This window comes from Branchiostoma belcheri, unplaced genomic scaffold (assembly GCF_001625305.1).
Source record: "Branchiostoma belcheri isolate BF01 breed outbred unplaced genomic scaffold, Haploidv18h27 scaffold1, whole genome shotgun sequence".
In the NCBI taxonomy this organism is placed as follows: Eukaryota; Metazoa; Chordata; class Leptocardii; order Amphioxiformes; family Branchiostomatidae; genus Branchiostoma; species Branchiostoma belcheri.
In genome coordinates, this window is record NW_017802379.1 from 11,290,445 (window position 1) to 11,313,118 (window position 22,674).

The following is a 22,674-nucleotide window of genomic DNA, read 5'->3' on the forward strand; positions in this document are numbered from 1 at the left end:
AAATTTGAAATCTTTAAAGTCCATTTTAATAAGACACATACCATCTGTTTAAATGCGGTTGTTCTTTTTGAGATAATCACGAAAGTATAACTGTTATTCGATTTATTTTAGCGTTTAGATGTTGTGAGGTCAAAGGTGAAAGTGAAAAGGTTTCCCGCCAAGCGAAGTTTCTGTTTGAACTGATTTCTTCTTTCTCAGTTTCTGACTTGAATTTTGTGAAATTTAGACCAATTTGAACATTTTAGGGAAGTTAGAATACACAAATGATGTTAGAAGGAGCAAGTCTTCAACTTCTTGCTGGTGTAGGGTTCGGAATCGCCTTAGGTTGGCTGTTAAGGTCGAAGACAGGGAGGAAAATTCTTCCCAGCGCGGAGCTAAAAGATGACGAGGTAACACGTGTTCAATTTTTCGGAGCAGATCTAAGGTTCGGTCTGTTTATGTTGTCTTTATTGCCTGGCCTTTAATTCATTACCCTAACCGGAAGGTCAGGTTTTTGGTGGTGTTTGTATGTATATGTGTTTGTGTGTATGTGTGTGTGAGTGTGTGTGTGTGTGTGTGTGTGCATGTGTGTGTGCATGTGATTGTGTGTCTGCGTATGTGTGTGTGTGTGTGACTGTGACAGTGTGTGTGTATGTCTGTGTGGGTATGTGTGTGTGTGACTGTATGTGTACATGTATGTATGTATGTGTGTGTGTGTGTGTGTGTCATTTGGCACGATAAGTTAAGAACATGTAGGTGGGTAGGTCTTGGGAAGGTGAACATCATTAAACATACTTCATATCAGGACCTCATTTGCATGATTTATGAGGAAATGCTAGAAAAGTAGAATAACTTCTTTTATAAAACTACCACTGCATGGAGAATATGATCAAGTGACCAGTGTTCAAGTCGGTAAAAAATTTCGAGCTGGCTAAAGCCCTGGTTCAAGATATTGATACTGAGTTCCTGTCGGTTCATTACAAATCATGCCTGAGGCTGTATAAGCTATAACACAAATTATTACATCAGATATTATGGAAAGAAGGGAACATATATATAACTTTTAATATAAAGTTTATATTTCACTTGTCAGTACAGTTTGCTGGACCGGTTCCAGACTTGTAAAAATGTTTAGGTTCATTCCAAAGAAAACCCCCTTAAAGTCAAGAACTAATTCCGAACTCATTAAAAAAAATCATGTCACATGTGACATACCCCCTTTCCTTCCAAATCACCTAAAACCTTCCATAGGTTGCAAAATCTGTGCTGCAAAATGAAGAAAACATTGCCATCGGGCATCGTCAAGTGTCTGCCTCCATGTTATATGGCCACAGTTTTGCCCAGACAACATTGCAAGCTTGCCAACATGCAATTTTGTATATGCCATACATTTGTAGGTTAAGGTCAGGATTTACGAGTCCAGAACTGAATCTATACCTTTGGACTTAAATCCGAACCTGAAGCTAAATGTGGGTTTAGGTACACAGCACTAGTAATACTAATAAATCAATGTCTGTCATAACTTTCCAGGACAGTACCATGGGTGAGATGGGGGAGTACAAGATGGTGTTTGTTGTGAGACAAGACCTGAAGATGGGGAAAGGAAAAGTGGCTGCACAGGTACGTCTGATACTACAATAATGTAATGTTATATTAGGCCACACCAATTTAATTTGTTGTTTCTCAGATTTTTTCAGAAAAAAATTATTAAGCGACTTGGCGAAAAAAAAAAGAATAAAAACAGGCTAGGTCTGGGCATCCTATGATAGCCCCAAATGCAATGATAGAAGCCATGAAGTCAACACAAAAGGCTGGGTTACTTAATATTTAAACAATGAATTTTGAACTTTTAATCAAGCCACTGCATTGATAGATGGAAAAACTGTAACAACTAGGAAGAAAAGGACATCCCTCAAAATATGAGCATAGTTGAGTTGATTCAGTGGTCTCATATTTGAGAGCCACACCCCAAGCATGTGAAACATCCCACCAGCAAAAAGTGTACAGTGTAGGGCTGGGGTCTTTCCAAGTGTGGTTCAAATCCTACAGTCTGGTCTCCAAGTTGACATCTTGGTAGTTAAGAGTTGAAGTTCCTTCCTGCACCTGCAGTGTTTTAGGCACTGTCCATCTGCGTTTCTGTAGCTCTTGGGCCACACAGTTTTGCAATCACTACAGCAGTGAACTCATATATAAATATAGTGGGCTCAATATTCTTTCTAAAATTCTGAGTGCTTTAAACAGAAAGAGAAAGCAATATGTACCATGATACTACTACTAGCTACCATATTTACAGTTTTTGTATGACTTTGCTTGGGATCGAACTCACAACCTACCAAATGCAAAGGAAATCCACTTTGCCACATCACCAGTTATTGCATTCCATGCTTTTTGATAGCCATTCAACCCTTCCACACATATGGTAAATCGCAATAAAAAAACACTAATATTTTGTTAGAAAACTTCTATAGCAAATAAAAGAACTATTTTTACTATTTTATTAACCTAAGGCCACACCAATTTAATTTGTTGGTTCTCGGATTTGCCTCTTCGTTTTTTCTTGATTTGCCAAAAAAAAAAAAAAATTGATTCTGGTCCTGAATCAACTGAAAAATGCTCATGTTTTGCCCCCCAACAGTTGAGGAAAGTCCTTTTCTTCCTAGTTGTTACAGTTTTCCCATCTATCATTGCAGTGGTTTGATTAATAGTTCAAAATTCAATGTTTAAATTTTAACCCAGCCTTTTGTGTTGACTTCATGGCTCATTTTGTAGCATTTAAGCCTATAATAGGATGCCTAGACCTGTTTTTATTTTTATTTTTTTCGCCCTGTCGCTTCATATTTCAGGTATGTAAGCGTGCTGAGTGACACGCTATAACGTGGCTTTGACGTGCACAGGGAACACACCATGACGGCAGTCATAGGGTGCTATATGGGGCACCAAGAACGGCTGTCTTTACTGTATCTATATCAACAAATTATGTGGACAGGTAGTAATAGCTCACTCAAAAAATAGTTCAAGAATCATATTTTGTAGTGGTTGGGTTTTTATGACTGGCTGAGTTTACGAAAACATCGAATCATCGGCAAGTTCGTGCATGACGCTGTTCGGAAGAAATTTGCTCTGCAGAGGGGCAGAAAGGATATGTGTTCCAGTATTGACCACAAAACAGGGCTAGTAATCATGTGGAACTAATATGTGGTCGTCTGTTCCTGCCAATCAACAAACCTTTGAAATTACGTTTATGTCTGAGCTGGCTTATCCTCGTAAAGTCTCCGAGTCATGTACGCCAGCTTGGCTTCCACCTAGCGTTTATATATGTATGTGTATCATATGCAGACCTTTTATTATTGTACATATTTATATACTTGTATGTAGCATGCTCAGTTACTTGAAATTTGTAGTAAATTGTATGTGCATCCAGAGCTGTCTCCACATCGCTGACTGGCAAGAACCCTCAAAGCCCGTATAGGACTGCTGAGCCAGAGAGGGACACACAGAAGTGATGTCTATGGTCTGGCCGCCATCGTCGAGAACGACAGACCAAGTATATCTTGATGAAACTTATAAGTCGTCCTTAGACTGACGAACAGTAACAATAACAACAACTACTACTAATAGTTGAAATTTGATTTTCTGCACGTATATGGCTATGATTGGTACAAATCCATGAAATAATCGTTGTACCCGGTGTGGTCACGTTGGTTCAGTCATAGTCTGTAGTCGTTTATCTGAAAATTTTTGCAGATTGACACTCCTACTCAGTGGTAAAGTTCATATTATTGGGAGCAAAGATGGCGACGACAGCGTGGGTTAGCAATATCCCACCATTCAACGCCTGTACAATACAATCTTTTCAAATGGTAATGTTGGTGATTAGAGGTGAATAGGTAACGCCAACTAATGCCTTTGTGCACCAAGGTAAGAGCTAAGCACAGTGTGTAAAAATGGAAACAATACGTTAGCGTGGCTAACGAAAGTCCCACGAAGCAGACTTTAAAAAAAATCACGAATACGGCCATTTTATCAATACATGATCGGCTAAATTCACTGCACTGACAAACCTAAAGATCAGACCCTGATCAGACAACATGGACCCCAGATGGAACAAGTAGACACTATACTCAATACATATCGGGCGCCATATTGGATTTTCTAGAAACGGGAGGAACTTGACGAAACTTGGAATTCAGAGAATGACAGTTTCATCGGCAGAAAATAGGTGAAAATGATTTGAGAATTAAATAAAGCTCAAGTTAACAGTAAACTTCCGCATGTCTAACCAAGGAGGTTAGATTTAAAAGAAAGTCAAAAGCACGTTGTGCCGACGACAACCTAGTCATCAGTAAAATGACAAGGTATGCTAGAGTACAATGATTAAAATGCAAAACTTCGTTGTAAGTACGAAAACTACAATTCCAAAATGCAACATCAAAACACAAATCACCTATACCCACTGACAAATTTGCCGCGAGAGATCGTTGCAATGTGCACGTGACAACCGTTTTAGATCGTTTTAGTGTGCGGGTAAACACGCCACAACGGCAGCGTGAATAACGAAAAAGATGTGAAAATTCCTTTGTTATGAAAACCGTAAGTACGATATACACAAAACATTTGTATTAAAAAAAATAGATCTTACCCTTTTGATGGCCTTCTGCACCCACCAACATGGTTTTACGTGAAGAACCGCCACACGTCTTGATGTGCTGACAAACACGCGGCAACGACTTAGAAGCCCGCGTTCTGGCGCGCAGGCTAACACGTGGCGACGGCGACTCGGTAGCGGTTCGATCTTTGGATTTACCCGCGAGTTCTAATCGGAAGATTTCATCGACTTTCCCCACAGAACGTTCTAAATTTATACGATACACAATCGGTGAAATGCATACGCTCACTTTATTTTCTCCATACCATATTTTTTGTTCAAAAGCACATCTACAACTCACGCCGTATCGCCGTATCAAAATAAGTGGCTACGTTCTGTCTGAAGCCGCTCCGCACCAACATGGCGGACCGCCGGCCGCGGCGCGGCGCGCAGTTTATACAGCTATTTTAGTTACTCCAGACAAGGAAAAACACAAACTATTACTGGAGATACTACAAAAGAAAGTGCAGTTTAAGACATGTAGTGTTCCTTCCTTTATTTGTAGAATGGATGGCTGAACGAGTCCCGCGATCGGCCGGTCAGCGACGGGCGATGCACGAACTTGCCGATGATTCGATGTTTTCGTAAACTCAGCCAGTCATAAAAACCCAACCACTACAAAATATGATTCTTGAACTATTTTTTGAGTGAGCTATTACTACCTGTCCACATAATTTGTTGATATAGATACAGTAAAGACAGCCGTTCTTGGTGCCCCATATAGCACCCTATGACTGCCGTCATGGTGTGTTCCCTGTGCACGTCAAAGCCACGTTATAGCGTGTCACTCAGCACGCTTACATAGCTCCATATTTTTTCTGAAAAAATCCGAGAACCAACAAATTAAATTGGTGTGGCCTAAGTTGCATTGTTGTTTTTTTAGTGTTCCCATGCTGCTGTATCCTTGTACAAGAAAATGTCCAGGAGTAACCCTGACTTGTTGTTGTTGTCGTTTTTCCTCAGTGTTCCCATGCTGCTGTATCCTTGTACAAGAAAATGTCCTGGAGTAACCCTGACTTGTTGTTGTTGTTGTTGTTTTTCCTCAGTGTTCCCATGCTGCTGTATCCTTGTACAAGAAAATGTCCAGGAGTAACCCTGACTTGCTACAGCTCTGGGAGTACTATGGACAGCCTAAGGTTGTGGTCAAGGCTCCAGATGAACCAACCATGTGAGTATGGTAGGCATTACACATGTAGATGTGCTGTGTTCCTTAACAAACTTCTCTTGCCCAAATGTCAGTTAGATACAAAGGGGTCACCTTATGGAATCAACTAACTCCAGCCCTAAAGAAACCTACCTTGTCTTTTCTCTCACTCAAACAAGCTTTGAAAAACCATCTGATAAACGAACCTACCCTCCTGTAGTAGTTTCATTTTGTGTTCTCTCTTAGTTTAACTCATAATAATTATTATCATTATCATTATTGCACTGCATTTATAACTTACATTACCTTATTTCATTGTCATTAATTTATACCGTATATCATTTTATTATCCTTATTCTATTATTTCCATTTTGCTATTGTGTTATTTCCATTTATTGATTATATTTACTATTCCATGCTTCTTCCCTCCTTCTGCACCTGTTTTATCCTTGTTTTGTATTATTACTGTCTGTTTTGTCTAATGTGCAAACCAATAAAACCAAATCAAACACGTCAGGAGAAATAGCCATGCCTTCAAGTACCAGAGTTATTAACCAAGGATTGAAGTCTTCAAAAACTCATTTTTTTCATAGGACTATTGAGTGGAACTCACTGTCACCAAGTACAGTAGGGGCATTGTCATTAGGTAGTTTGAAACAATGTCTAGAGTTAGATGTTCAAGGGTTAGGTGTAACAAGTCGATCGATGTAATGTAGCCAGCTGCCGCCGCGCCGCGTGCCTGCGAAGCTGGTGTGTTACGCTGAAGGGCAGTTATACCGGCTATACAGATACAGATACAGATACAGAAGTCTTCAAGAGCTTTTTCTTTCCTAGAACTATTGCAGAGTAGAACTTGCTGTCACCAAGTACAGTAGGGGCATTGTCATTAGATAGCTTTAAACAATGTCTAGAGTTCAAGGGTTAGGTGTAACAAGACTTAGTCGATCGGTGTAATGTAGCCAGCTGCCACCATGGCGCATACCTGCAAAGCTGGTGTGTTACTCCAAAGGGCGGTTATACCGGCTATACAGAAACAGATATTGCGCTAATACTGTCGTACTAGTACATTTACACATACTATCATTTTTACTTGTCCCAGAATCGAGCTTGCCCGTCAAACCAGAGCAATTGGTCTACAAACAACCCTCATACAGGATGCAGGGAGAACACAGATCGCACCAGGGTCCAAAACTGTACTAGGAATCGGTCCAGGTGAGAGTTAGGAAAAAAACCAATATACAAATGTATCTTTATATATGCAAGGAGGTTGAAAATAAAATCTTGTATTTAGTGTCCTTGGTATATTATATAACTTAAGACTACGTTAAGTTATGTAGTGTATTTTTTCGATTGTCATAGATAACAATAAAAAAAGAGTAGGACACAATATTGTCTTTTTTGGTCAGTGTCTTTGTCTATTTACTACAGTTGTATTTTATTTTGATTCTTTCTTAGACACATATTTGTATAAAATGGAAATTTCTTGTTGTGGAGCTGTTTCAGCATATGCCCTGTGATTATTAAAATATGCATGATAATATTGCTAGAACTACGTGTATATATTATATTCAGTTGATTATGTTTTTTTGGCAGATCTTGTTGCTAGTGAGTTCAAACTTCCCCACCTAGCAGAACCATGTAGCATTGCATGCCTCTGTTTTTTTTTTGCAGGTCCAGTTGAACTGATAGACCAGGTGACCGGTCATCTAAAGCTGTACTGACCACTGCTGCTGCGGCCACGGGTTCAGTGCCAAGATCTCCAAGCAGATGTTTGCTTTAATGGCATCCTCTGCAAATTCAGGGCGTAAAAAAATACTGCAATTCACTTTATGTTCACTATAGCAAAATTTCAAGGTCTGAGAAAAGTTGACCTGTTTATGAAACGGTGGCGACAGATGCAGGAAAAAGAAAGTCCAGGAATTATTTGTTAACTGTAATGATAAGTTCATGGTACAGAGATGTCTGTGAAAACAATGAACATAACAGTACTGTGAAAGAAATAAGGAATTACAGTACGTTGAAATCAGTCACATTTAGATATTGACATCTACTGTGCTACTACTTAGTACAATTTTGTCATCATGTCATACTGGAAGCGTTTTAAATAACCCCAAAACAAGCTAGGAGAAGAGTCCCTTTATTTTTGGGTACCACCAATAAATAACTAGACCTAGCCTACAACACAAAACAAGGAACCATTTTCTGTCAGCGACATCACATTTTTTGCCTCATAGATATCAGTATGCTATGGGATAGGGTTGGCTGGACCTACTAGTGTCATTAAAAATGACCAGAAAATTGTCTTTGAAATCTAGTTTTGCCTCCCTGGAATCACAGAGTATGTTTGTTGGTCTGGGTTCATTCGTGTACATCTTTGATGAACTTTTTACTTGTCTTAAAAGTATATTGCAATATGAAACACACTTATAAAAATAAAGCCAAACAAAAAATCGAAGATTTTACACCTCTAGTATTTATAGTTGTGAATTTCTTGTAATCATTCTTTTTTTTTCAATTTCTGATTCTATGCATATTTTACTACATTGTGTTTTATCACAGTCACTTGCTGTGACTTGAATGTATTTAAATAACTGAAGATATACAAGCAATAAACAGAAAACAAACACTTTGCACAATGAAGTACATGTACATTGTAATGATGACAAATAAACTACCGAAAACTTCAAGGTAACATTTCCAGAGCAAACGCACAGTGTTTACCTCATTCAGTCAATCACATAGATAGGAATGGTTTAACTCAAGAAACTACTCACTCTCACTCACTCACTCACTCACTCCTCACTCACTCACTCCTCACTCACTCACTCACTCACTCACTCACTCCTCACTCACTCACTCCTCACTCACTCACTCACTCCTCACTCACTCACTCCTCACTCACTACTGCTCTGCATATTTTTACTGCCATCGTAAGGTATCGTATTTTGGCACCTCCACTTCTAGAATGACACTTGCAATAGAGTAGAGTTGGCTCAATTTACTTTGTAAAGAAATGAATAGAGGCTTTTCATTGACGTCATGATAATTACCATTTGAATCCCGGTGACCAGGTGTTGGCGGGTAAATTGATTAAGTAGCAGCATGTTGGCATGTTTAACAGACATCACTGTACTCCAACATGGCGCTAGTGAAAAGCCTGTATAGAACATTTACTTATTGTATCATCGTAATATTGCTGTATATAATGCTGCTTTCAGTTGATGTTTTGCCTGATCAAACTTTCTGTGCCAAACCACGTTTACTGTATACATGTATATCCGCAGTGAAAGGCTCTTCAAATCTTAACAAGATCTTGTAGCATTCTACAATGAAAAGACACAAAAGTATCCGGCCTAGAAAATTTTTGTATCGTCCTACTGTTGCCTAATGCAACTTTTCGTTGATGCTTTGCCTTATCAAACTTTCTTTTGTGCCAAACCACGTTTACTGTTATATTAGCAGTGAAAGGCTCTTCAAATCTTAGCAAGATCTTGTAGCATACTACAATGAAAAGACACGAAAGCATCTGGCCTACAAAATTTTGTATCGTCCTAAAGTTGCCTAATGCCGCTGTTAGTTGAGGTTTTGATTGATCAAACCTTCTTCCTTGCCAAACCACGTTTACTGTATATATCCACAGTGAAAGGCTCTTCAAATCTTACCAGGATCTTGTAGCATACTACAATTAAAAGACACAACAGTATCCGTCGTAGAAAATTTACTTTTTGTATCATCCTAATGTTGCTTAAGCAGCTTTTGGTTTAGGTTTTGCCTTCTCAAACTTTCTTCTGTGCCAAACCACGTTTACTGTATGAAAGGCTCTTCAAATCTTAGCAAGATCTTTTAGCATACTACATGTACAATGAAAAGACACAAAAGTATCCAGCCTAGAAAATTTACTTTTTGTATCGTCCTAATGTTGCCTTATGCAGCTTTTAGCTTGTCAAACTTTCTTCTGTGCCAAACCACGTTTACTGTATATATCAGCAGTAAAAGGCTCTTCCAATCTAAGCAGGATCTTGTAGCAAATGACGATCAGAAGACACAGAAGTATTCGGCCTAGAAATTTTTTTCTGTTGCCTAATGCAGATTTAGTTGATGCTTTGCCTTGTCAAACTTTCTTCTGTGCCAAACCACGTTTACTGTATATATCTGCAGTAAAAGGCTCTTCCAATCTTAGCAGGATCTTATAGCATACTGCAATTAAATAACACAAAAGTATCTTAGAAAATTTACTATTTGTATCATCGTAATATTACTGTATGTGGTGCCTTTCAGTTGAGGTTTTGCTTGATCAAACTTTCTTCTGTGCCAAACCACGTTTACTGTATATATCTGCAGTGAAAGGCTCTTCCAATCTTAGCAAAATCTTGTAGCAAACGACGATCAAAAGACACAGAATCAAGCCGGCCGGACTGCCCATCATGAAGGCCACGCCCAGGAAGTTGAGGGTAGTTCCCCAGTACATGGGGTTGTCCAGCACGCTGAACGGGAAACTGTCGATGCGCTCGTCCAGGTGGATACCGAAGTAGTCACCCATGAAGGTGCAGTACCAGCCTAGCCGCCAGAAGGAGCTAAACACAAAGAGGGATCCTGTGTGAAGAATGAGAAGAAGAACTTTATTGCACGGCAATTACACATGTATGGCAAACTACATAAAGAAAATAACAAACAACTAGAAAGGCCAATATTTGCTTTGGAGCAAATATAGCGATGGGTTCACCACATTTTACCACATGGCAGGGAAAGAATGAGAAACACAAGGGAAAACAATGCTTTACATTGATATAACTATAGTATGAAGTAACATACAACTAAGACTACAACAGTTGGATAGCTATTCCCTACATTATTGGTTAGGATTGCATAATGCAAACTGTTGATTTTCAAGATAAAAAGAAGCGTTCATAGCCCGCATTCCAATGCTGGAGCAGGAAAGCTTAAAATACCTACCAAAACACTTGAATACAGACATACTGTCAGTATGGCATGGCTCTGTGCAGGTGTAAATGAAGTTAAGCCAGTTAAATCCCAACAGCCAATCAGCAAGGAGAATAGAGGAAAGCTGCATGCCTATTGGTTGATGCCTTGCATGCCATTGTGATGACTCATGTCCAAATGTGGTAAACACTGCACACTTACACAGTAATACATTAGCTATTACACAGCCAAAAAACTAAAATAAAACCATTCTAAAAGCCTGTATCACAATAATTTAAAAAACGCCTAGGGGTATTTGCCCACTGTACCTCCATACCAAATTTCAGGACCTTAGGCCCTAAAATGAAGAAGCTGAATCCATTTAAAGATATGGCAGGAGGAGGAGAAGGAGGAGGAGAAGGAGAAGAAACATCAGAAAAAGCAATATGGTTTCACCACACCACTTCGTGGTGTGGTGAACCCATAATAAATGTCTACTGAGGAAGACCAGAGTGACTGGTCAAAAGCTATAGCTGAGAGAATTTTTTTGTGTTGGACCAAAAGTTTTAACTTTAAACAAACAATAAATGTGTTGAATTAGACCTAATGTCGAATAAAACCTAACATATCTTAATAATAATTACTCAAATAATAAGGGCTAGCACAAGTCTTTGATAAAGTGTTACAATAGAGTGGGCTAATCACAAGTTTCGGTATCGTTTCTAATAACAAAGCAGTCCTTTATATATCTACCTATTTTTGCGTTGTGGGAACCATTACATGTAAAGATATATTCAAATCTGTCTACAATATTGCGACTTTTAAAATCTGTTGTACTTGATTCGAGAAACGTAAATAGCTTGTTACGTAAAACATCATATTTGATACATTCCATAACAAAATGAAATTCATTTTCTAATGAGATACTAGTATACAGTATTAGCATTGTAGTGTAGTTTTTATGTACGTCGTTTGAAACAAGGGCTACTGAATGCATGCACCTACAAGGTCAGAGTTTAAACCTCAATTTGTATTTTCTTTACACTTGCGGTAAGACATTTTGTAAGCAAACTATGAAGAACACTTTCTAAACGAGTTACAAATCGTAAGATTGTCAGTTGTAACTTTGTCAATTACTTTCAATTGTATAAAAGGTTATTAGAAACCTTATGTTGCCGTCATTTACAATAAATGCCCCGTTTGCTATACATATATATAGCTGTGCATCTACTGGTCATAAAAGGGCTGCTTACATGTATAGTAATAGCATTTGTAAACGAAAACTAGATTTTTCTACAAACACTTTTTCTTTTACACTGGGGTGACCAACTGATGGTAATTCAAGCAAACTTCACTGGCAAAAGCATTTTTAGGTACTGTGTATATTGTTGTCTTTCAAGGTATGCCCATATATTATAGATACTTTTGAATTTACAATTGATACTTCAAAATGCATTTTTTTGTCACTTCACTGTTTCCATCCAGTGTTTGGCTATCGTGTATCGAAAAGCGTGCATATCTAGTTCTATGACTGGGTTATTATATTGCTAGGATCAGGTACTGTTTTTGGCAACGCCTCAGGGGCGGAGCTCTCAATAGGGTTAAGACCATTTCTCAGCCACCAAGGAAATGGGCGTTGGCCGCCCTAGTGACGCATGGAAACGGCCTTTGACCCTGAGATTTCCATATTCCCTCTATTGTTTCATAATTGCCCCCTCTCCGCCCAGTGCGAAAACTTTCCAGGAGGGGGGCAGGTACCTCAGGTGAGATGCCACCCGGCACCCTGTGGAGTGTGAAGGGCTTCTATACATTTGGCTGTCTGGGAATAAATGCTGGATGTGTATTAACGTCTATTCTTATAATATCCACCAGGGTACGTACATGTTTGTACATATTCAACCAAGCAATTCCACACAAAAAAACTGAAAAGATACGCCCAAGCAGATGTCCGGACACATCTTTTCAGGGTTGCGGAATTGTGTACCCTGGCAGAATTACGCAAGCAAACGTTAGATGAAAAACATACTCCTGACCGTGTACATTTATAGGAAAGTATTTTTAACTCAACCTGTGAGATACTAGTACATGTACATGTACTAGAATTCACATTTCACACTGCCTGGTTGTTGTATTAAATACATAAAACTAGGAGGTTTAAAATCAAATTTTGATTGATCTTGAGTTATATACAATAGACAGAACGATTCCAAACTAAAGTTCCAGTCTAGCTCTTGTCAAACAACTCACTGAGAAATGGGCAAAGGAAGCGCAGATTCTACATGCTGATATACGTAGATACTTTCATTGTTTATAATACAGGAAAATTCGATTATGAACAAGGAAGCAATCTTAGCTTAGCTTAGAATAGACCATGGGGATAGAAAGAGCTCATTGAATAGACCCATAACTGCGGCTTTGTCAGTGCCTCATAAATGGCAGGGCAGATTCACGGTGAAGAAGTAAACATGATTCCCTTTTGGTTAATGTATATTTCTTCTCCCTCGACCCCTTTTCTGGAAAGGCATTTACACCATTTAACTGCTCTTCTAGTCTTTACCTGTTGTGTTCTGACCTCAGTGTTTTGGAAATGTCAACACTATATTATAATCAGGGATGGCCAAGTTTAGATTTAGCAATTACACATGCATGCCAGCCGGGAAGCAAAATGGTTGTCCAGCCATGCACATGCTTGTCTTTTGTATTTGTGTGGATATACATGTGTAACATTTCCTGGCCCCCAGTGTTCTGAGTGTATTATGTTGTTATTTGAATACACATGATGATAAAACTTAAAAGTGTATGTAAACAGAAACTTTCTTGCTTATCTTGGCAGTTCCATAAAATTGTGTGTGCATGTTATACTTGGACACTGATCATTTATTCCAGCATTAATGTTTACAGCCATGCTTGTTAGCTCTTGAAAAAAAAAACCCAAGCCGTTTACTTGAGCTGCGTCTGTCACCCGTATAGCACTGCTCAGGGTCCAGGTGTGAACAACTGTGAACTTGTCTATTGTTCTCCTGTAGGTAGTCTGGTTCCCTGCTGTCAGGGACCAAGTCAACAAATTGATTGGCTATATTGTCATCTTATCCAAACAAAGAGATCAGATTTCATCTTTGGAGAAGCCAAAACTCTAAATTTTGTGTTATTTTTTTGTTCGAAAGGCGCAACCATATGCAATCTTCTACACAGTCACAAAAGACATGTTTGGAAAGTAGACAAGTTGCCCTACAATATTCTGCTAGGACCATGATTGTGAAGTCGTTCAGTATTCTCCAAAGCACTCATGAATATTACAAACGTGCCATTTTTGTCAATTTTTTGAACATATTAAAGAATATTCTTGTAATGATTAGACCAGTAAGCATGGTCCTAGCAGAATGTTATAGAGTTTTCTTTGCTGAATACATACATACCAAATTTATCCTAATAAGATGTACCCGAGGCTTGCGCCGGGAGCCTAAAAGTGATAAAATGTAGTGGTGCTAATTATATTTATAATTTAATATTGATGAGTTTTCTATGAAACCCATGAAGTCAGACTCAATCTTATGGATGTTGTGTTTCACCAGTTTTTGAAAGTTTTACAAAATAACCACTAAGTAAGCCTGTATTACACATTGAAGTTAAGACATCAGTTAATGAGGTCAGAGGGGCAAAATCGGTCTTAACCCTATTGAGCTGTTGGTAGAGTACTGCGATTGAGTTGAAAATATTCAGCCTACGAATTCCACGAATGTATTGACTAGGGAATTGAATTTTCTCAACAAGATATCTCAAGAACGGCGGGATGGATTGGTTTCATACTAGGTGGGTTGGTAGGGTGTGACTGAATCTAGACTAGATTTGGCCCCCTAGTGGCTTCCCTTGGCACTGCAGCGGAGCTTTTGATCTTGATATCTCGCGATCTGGACATGCTAGGGTCATGAATTTTAGATGGTAGGTAGCTCTTGTGCTTGGAAAGAAGTCACGCGGAAGTGGATCTCTAACTGTGCATTTTATGACGACATCAGAAAACAATTATTTACCACCGTGTCCAAAATGCTCCCCTACTTTCCGACCATTCCCTACCACGCAAAAAACAACTTGACTACTAAAATCAAAGAACCCACATATTATAGAAGAAGTGGGTAAATTCGTCTTCCATTGCCTAAAATGAAGTCAAACCCAGTAAAACTATAGCTAGCACCATGTATGTTGTAGAATATACTATGGTACATGTATAATGTTACGGACGTAGATATAGTCTCACATACCACTGTATTTTCTTTCTTATGTTGTTTGTAACTGTAATTAGCCCTCGGGCATGTATTTGCAATAAACTTTCTATAACTCACCGATGCCGGCGATACCATATCCTACTACAGGTAGATGTATGGCAGGGAGGGTAGGCTGGCTCTGCAGAGCTGTCATGTACAGGGAGTCCCTCACTACCCCCATCAGGAGAATGGTAACGGCCAGTACACTACAGGCGGTATATTTGGACCGGAACAAGTTGGTCATCCAGCGGGTACGATATTCGGACCTGTGGATGGAAAACAAATTAATACACCTACCTTAAAGGCATCCAATGCAGTTTTAGGGCTTGTAAACCCGATTTTTCAAAGGCAATATTCTAGTCATTTATCTACATACTGAGCTGAAACCACACTATCCCAATGCTCCCTCATGGAGCAAAAAATACAAAAAAAAATCTGACACAAAATGATTCCTGGAAAGGCCCTGTGCTGATTTTAGGGTACCACCTAAAAAAAAAGGACTCATCTTGGGGCTTGTTTCTGCAGTTTGAAATACCTATGGTCTGAAATGCTGACTCAAATGTACATGTGCTGCATGATGTGAAGCATTATTATGTGTCAATATCATATAGATTGCCTTTATGCAGAATATTTCCAGTTTTGTTATTCTGAAGTCGCATTTAACATACATGTATGCATGCTATGCAATTTTAGGACGGAAAAGCAAGAAACATTCAGTGTGAGGAAATATTTCTTTCTGCATTACTCTTTGGTGTATTAAGTAGGAAACATCGAAGTCATCAATCTATAAATGTTGACTCTATCATTGTTGCACAAACTACATTCCACTACAGCACGATGTTTACCTTCTATCCTCTCTAAATTACATTTTTTCTTATTCCAACATTTAATGACCAAACATGGCGACGGCACACTCAAGTTATATTATATCAACTTATTTTATGCCGCCACCAACACAGTACAAATTAAGGACAGGACAATACTCATTTTCACTTGAGTTAAGTGAAGAAAGTCATGTAAAGGGCCTTTCCCAGGGACACAAGATCGGTGGCATGTCAGGACTCGAACCCGGGACCTCTTAGTTCCGAATCGAGCACTCTGCCGCTACGTCGCACGACCCCACAACCTTCTGCTGACACCATGAATACCCAGTTTGATAATCGCAGGATAGGCTACATAACAAAATGTAAACAGGAAATACTGATATGGGATTCAAAATAGGAATCGCTCAATTGTTCTTCGAATCATACATTTGTTGTCAGAATAAAATGCCCCCTTCCATGAGGCGTCGCCAAAATAAAACAAGCAAATAGGGTTGTTGTTTTTTTCTAGAGTAAATCATGCACGTAGCAAGCTGGGTTTTGATTAGTGGGGGTTCTTCTCAGTGCGAGGGACCAACGTGCGCCATAGGTGCGAGGTTCCTAGGGAAAAATGAACCTTCTTGAAATTGCATTTCCTGCGTTTTGAGAGGATTTCAAAGGAAAAAGTCAGAGATAACTTTTTATTCAATGACAAAGTGAGCAGTTTTTATACAATTCCAGCCCCGCTGGTGATACAAATCAGTCCAGCTAAAGAAAAATCTTGGACCTTTAGATATAAAGTGGACCAAAAAGTGGACCTTTGAGCCTTGTGGGGGGGGGGAGGGGTGCGGTGACCTGTCAGATGACGTCAGAAAGTCAACAATGTGGTTTACCTGGTAAACAATTGTTTACGAGTTAAAAGCAGACTGTTAGCAAACTACAACAAAATGGCGAACAGTGTCAACCCTAGGTAACTCTGGGACTGCCGTGCATAAAAACATGAGAACAGGACTTAATGTCCGAATGACCGACCCAAAGCATTGCGCTCGCCTATCTAAATTAGCCTCTATCAAGCTTCGAGACGCTACCAGACCATGACAGAAGTTGGTCATCTAGAGAACAGTTTACCGCCCCAGTACTCTTTTGCGGACCATCTCCCTTATCTCTATGTAGTTTCGCAAGTTTCTACTCTTTCCAGCAACTTTCCGAAGCCTCCGAGGCTATATCTAAATTACCGCTACGGGGGGAGTTGCAGAAATGTCTGTACACCGTTGGGTCACCGAAGGGAACTGGCATGCAGGCTAGGCCTAGCCTCCAAAGCATGCCAAACTGGGGGCTTGGGGGGTCTTCAGAGTCTTTGGGAGCTTTTATGTGCTATTTTCTGATTGTATATAGACAACATAGCCGGTCTGGTTGAATTACCCTGTTTTTTTTTGTTGTTTTTTTTTTGGAACTGGGCTAATCAGAAAACGGCCGAAGACCACCAACCCCCAGTTCTATAAGCCTTCTACCGAGGCTAACTTGAGAAAGAGAGAGAGAGGAAAGAAAGGCCTCCCGTGCAGGGTACGAAGGTTAGTATCCTTTTATGGAGAGCGTAGGGTGGTGCCCATCTCCATTTCTGTAGCCCTTGGGCGACACACAGTTGTGCAGGGCACTACAGCAGGGGGCTAGTCCGCTGGTAGTGCTGTGTGTTTGAACTTCCCACACTCTTTCTCATATATGCTGAGTGCTAAGCAGAGAAAGAAGTTTGTACCATTTTTAAAGTCTTTGGTATGACCCGGCCGGGGTTTGAACTCACGACCTCCCGGTTATAAAGCGAGCACTCTACCAATTGAGCTATTGCATCTAGTAAGAACCCACCTGCAAATTACCGTCCAAATCGCGGGTTTGAGGATGATCCCCAGAGCAGCGACCAGCATGTTGGGATCGTCCAGCAGAACATACTCCTCCAGGGCAGCCATTTTTTGTGGTTTTCTGAACTTCGTACCCTGCACGTGGGATGTCTTCTGATCTTTGACCACATACCGTACAAACAAAGAAACCCTGATAAAAAGCCTAAAACACGTAAAGCCAAAGCCTGAACCACCGCTTCGACATTTTGACGTGTTTTAGGGGTTCGCCTCCTTTTTTTCTTTCTTTCTTTCTTTCTTTCTTTCTTTCTTTCTTTCTTTCTTTCTTTCTTTCTTTCTTCAAGGTCACCCACAATGACAGCAGTAGCTTCGTCTCATGTTCCATATTCACTACGAAAATGATTAACATCTACTGTCAAGGAAATGGTTTATATTTGTGAAAAGGTGTGTTTTTTTTTCTGTTAGAAGGTACCTATGTAAAGAGGGGCCGGGAAACCCAGGTTTACTGTAAATAACCGCGGTGACCCCCAATTCAGACACCGTTCTGTTCGAATTACGTCATATCGAACATGGTTCGGGCTCTACAGCAGGTGGGAGATCCGGGCCTTAACGCTGGTTCTATCTATTTATGGGTGGTACCAAAAAAGGACTCCTTACGTAGATTGCCTGTGGCTATTTCAAACGTTCTAAACATGAAATGATGACAAAAATGTGCTACGAAATGTCAGTAAATGTCAATATCAAACAGTTTTTATCATCCTTAATTATTTTTACCACCCTGAAATTACATTAGATGCCTTTAAGAAGCTTGAATTATGTGTGATATAATGAGACTAGCTGACGCCCGAGGCCCTGTAAGTGTTGTGGTGAGATAATTACCTCCGTCTGAAGCTCTATTGTTCAGTACCTCACCACGCCCTGTACGGGCACATGGTCATCATACCTGGCTCATTTCGGAAGTTCAGTGACCGAAGGCCGACCGAGGTTTACCTTTAAAACCCTCCCACAAATTTTAGAACCTCCCCCCAAACCAATGTACTGACCAAGCCTCTTTTCTTCCTATTTTCCCCAGCACTGTTCCAAAAGTAAAATTTAATTGTCCCGAAGTTAGGATGAACTGCCACAACATGTTTTCGGGAAGTGTTATATGACTTGAACTTGATGAAGTCAACTTTATTTTGCTTATGTTCACACTATGTTATGCCCTGTTGTAGTGAGAAAACTATCTCTGCCTGAATATCTATTGTTCAGTACCTCACCACACCCTGTACGGGCACAGGGTCATCATACCTGGCTCATTTCGGAAGTTCAGTGACCGCAGGCCGACCGAGGTTTACCTTTAAAACCCTCCCACAAATTTAGAACCTCCCCCCAAACCAATGTACTAACCAAGCCTTGAAATTAACTTTTCTTCCTATTGTCCCAGCACTGTTCCAAAAGTAAAATTTAATTGTCCCGAAGTAAGGATGAACTGCAACAACTTGTTTTCGGGAAGTGTTATATGACTTGAACTTGATGAAGTCAACTTTATTTTGCTTATGTTCACACTATGTTATGCCCTGTTGTAGTGAGAAAACTATCTCTGCCTGAATATCTATTGTTCAGTACCTCACCACACCCTGTACGGGCACAGGGTCATCATACCTGGCTCATTTCGGAAGTTCAGTGACCGAAGGCCGACCGAGGTTTACCTTTAAGCCCCTACCACACATTTAGAACCGCCCTCCCCCTTCCCCCCAACTAATGTACTAACCAAGCCTTGAAATTAACTTGTCCCAGCACTGTCCCAAAAGTAAATATAAATTGTCCTGAACTGAGGATGAACTGCTACAACTTGTTTTTTTGGAAGTGTTGTATGGTTTAAACTTATTTTGCTTATGTTCACTCGCAAGTTCAATGACCGAAGGCCGCGACCGACGTTAACCTTTATTCCCCCGTCACACAGAACATTTCCCCGACCAACAACCAACCGGTGCCAACTTGGTAGGCTCTATCTTTGATGTACATAACATGTCTGAGCAATTCTTATGTAACATTTTACTTAGAGGATCACCCGATTTACACCCAGATACAAACTGTAACATTTTGACAATCACCCAAACTTATGTTATTGATACTAAACGGTTTGTATTAGATAAACTCCTACATAGCCTTCAAAAAATATTCTTCCTTACCATTTATTGATCCATTTCCCGTTCCACCTATTTGCTGTACTCTGTTGTTTTTGTCACTTCACTGTATATATTTGTATGTTTTGTGGTGAGGTTAAAATTAGCTATAGCTAGAGTACCTCACCACCATGTCCTGTATTATCCATGTCGATTTGCAAAAAAATAAAAAAATAAAAACCGGTACCAAGGTCGCTAGAATTTTTGGAGCAGTCTGACCAGACGTAGGAAACGTGTACCTTTCTATATACAAATCGAGTCGAATTCGCTGATCTACTGCCGAACACCAAACAACCACCAGTCAACCATGGCCGAACCTCCAGTCCACATACAACCGACAGTTGTAAATATTTGTAAACACCCAAACGCCGGCCGAAAACCAGCCAACAAAAGCCGACAGCCGACCAGTCAAATTGCTTCCGAAGTACTCCTAGCTTGGTGGTGGTGGTGGTGGGGTATGTTAGCTGGTGATCTGGAGGCCAAGTTCAGCTATGTGTAACAGAAGTTTTGAATGAACATGATGGTTGTTAGAGTTTTGGAAGTTCATCGACCGCTAGCACTTGACCGAGGTTTACCTTCATATAAACAAGCCTAGGTGCCAGTCTCCGTAGTTTTTCTCGGCTCCCTAACGTTTCGTAGTATTTATATGTAGAATCTTAACATTCCTGGCAAGTAACTTAGTATACATCTGTTTAGTAGCCATAGAACATGTTTAGTATAATTAGGTACAACTGCTCACTGTACCCTTCATGTATAGTTTAGTGTAATGTAGAATGTACATGTAGAGTCAAAATATTCTCTAGCAAGTAGTTCTTTATAATACTCTGTCAGATACAATGTCCGTTGACCATATATATAGCATTATGTTAGACACATACCAACTAGTAATCTTATTATTTGCCATACATTGTACCCGTGACAATCGTTGTGCAATAAACTTTGACTTGACTTGTCACTGGGCACGATATCAGGGAGCGGGCGAAAACTACTGAGGATGGCACCCAGGCTATCATATAATATAGCTTGTCGTAGAGGACATATTTTGCTCATTGATTGTGTTATTTTCATTGCTGTACAGATCAGTGACTGTGTGTGTATTCTGTAAACCCTACCATAGTTTCAGGCATGCCATTTGGTACCCGCAAACTTCTCTTCTTTACTTGTTTCAGAAACAAAGATTTCTTGAGCTTCAAGATGTATGACCACGATAAACAAACGATGGATAGAACTGCGGAGGGAATGACTAACGTTTCTTTGAGCAAACAGCCCTTTAAAAATGTGTTACCCTGCCCACTATTTGATACAAATATGAAGTACATTGTGAGATGAAGACCTTTCATTATCTGTGTTTTAATATGTAAATACAAGAATGTTTTAGATAGTAATAGGCAAATAATAAATATCTCTCTGTATATGAATACAACATTAGTATTATATATCCTTATATAAAACGGTGTCTATTAGGTGGCTGAAAGTTATTACAAATAATAAAGATCCCAGTTAACCTAAAAATTTATATAAAATGATTATATGAAGTCATAAACAGAGTCTGGTATTACCAGATATTGAAATATCTGCACCACACAATGCTAAATACATCAAATAAGCATTATTTAATATACAATTTTGATCAATATCTCATTTACAGTAAGTTGAAGACAGATTTTCAGTCAATACTACAACGAAATGCACATTTGTTTGTAAACGATATTTTACATATAATCTATATACATTTAAAAGTAGTAACTTAGCACACCTTTATACGGGATAAACAATATCCGTCAGTCATGTCATTATCATATGATATTAAACAGAATATCAGAATGTTGTTCGAAAAGGCTTTGCTTTGACGTGAAGATCATTATATAATTACTGAAATCATTGCATAACAAATGCAATTGTCCAAATGCTCAAAAGATGTAAAAGTCGCATTTCACTCTCAATCTATCAATGCTAAACCTGTATAGAATTTTTATACAATAAATATCTTCTTTACAACAACAACCAAAAAAATGCGTATTTCCAACCTCAGTTTCTTTAAACAATTATAGTAACCCATGTATGGCAGTGTTGCGAAGTATAACCAAAAGATAAATACTCCATACGTACTTATAGTTAGTACCCTCAAGATTAGAAATATTTGATATTTATATGCTGCTATAATAAACAATATCAATATGATAATGTAAGTGTACAACCATAGTCAATATGCATAATCATAACCATAACCAAGATCTAACTGTTTAAGGTAAAACTTTACAATCGCTCTGCCTTTCTTTTTCTTTTCAATCGAACGTCCTATTTGAAACATTTGGTCCAGTTATGCCTAATCCATAATTATTAATTATTAATAATTGTTTTCATGTACACATTAGAAACTGCTCAATACAATCTCTTTGATAGTAAGGTCAATTCGCTTTGAATTCGAGTTGAGATGGCATCTGATTCAGAAGAAAACATTCCAATGTGATATATAGTAACGTTATCTTGTAAAGAGATAATCCATTCTTGTCAAAGCCCTTATATCCACATGCATTTGTAGACAAAGGTTATACATCCGGGGTAGGGGAATACACAAGGAAATTGTTACAATCAACAGGATAGATAAAAAACGTCAGGATAGATAAAAAAGTTTTTTAATAGTTAACTCCCTAAGAGCCATTAAACTCTCACTGTCACTGACGAAAGGTAGTAGATGCTATCAAGGACATTATACCGTGTAATGTCCTTGATTCTGTCTAAAACGTTTGACTGTTTTCAAAATCTATCAAATTTTTACTTTGAGTAACAATTCCCTTGCGTAGCCTCAAGTATTGTACAGTTGCGTTACTCTCCGAGCAGAGGCTTACTTTTTGGCTTATCTTACGGCGTGAAAAAAAAAACAATGGAAAAAAGAAATCCCAAAAAAT

At 39.1% G+C, this 22,674-nt stretch overlaps 2 protein-coding genes across 2 annotated transcripts; one reads left to right on the forward strand and one right to left on the reverse strand.

The window, feature by feature from the left end:
* Positions 1-178: 178 nt before the first annotated feature.
* LOC109487944 (peptidyl-tRNA hydrolase 2, mitochondrial-like) lies at positions 179-8,217 on the forward strand. The gene is made up of 5 exons (XM_019792085.1): positions 179-389; positions 1,510-1,599; positions 5,671-5,792; positions 6,868-6,980; positions 7,440-8,217. Exons 1-5 carry the CDS (start codon positions 264-266, stop codon positions 7,487-7,489), a joined length of 501 nt encoding a protein of 166 aa, XP_019647644.1. The 5' UTR covers positions 179-263; the 3' UTR covers positions 7,490-8,217.
* Positions 8,218-9,976: 1,759 nt separating this feature from the next.
* On the reverse strand, positions 9,977-17,723 carry LOC109484577 (phosphatidyl-N-methylethanolamine N-methyltransferase-like). The gene is made up of 3 exons (XM_019787943.1): positions 17,608-17,723; positions 15,026-15,213; positions 9,977-10,361 (listed from the first exon to the last, which is right to left on the reverse strand). The coding sequence occupies exons 1-3, from the start codon at positions 17,706-17,708 to the stop codon at positions 10,063-10,065; spliced, it is 588 nt and encodes a 195-aa protein (XP_019643502.1). The 5' UTR covers positions 17,709-17,723; the 3' UTR covers positions 9,977-10,062.
* Between the last annotated feature and the right edge of the window lie 4,951 nt (positions 17,724-22,674).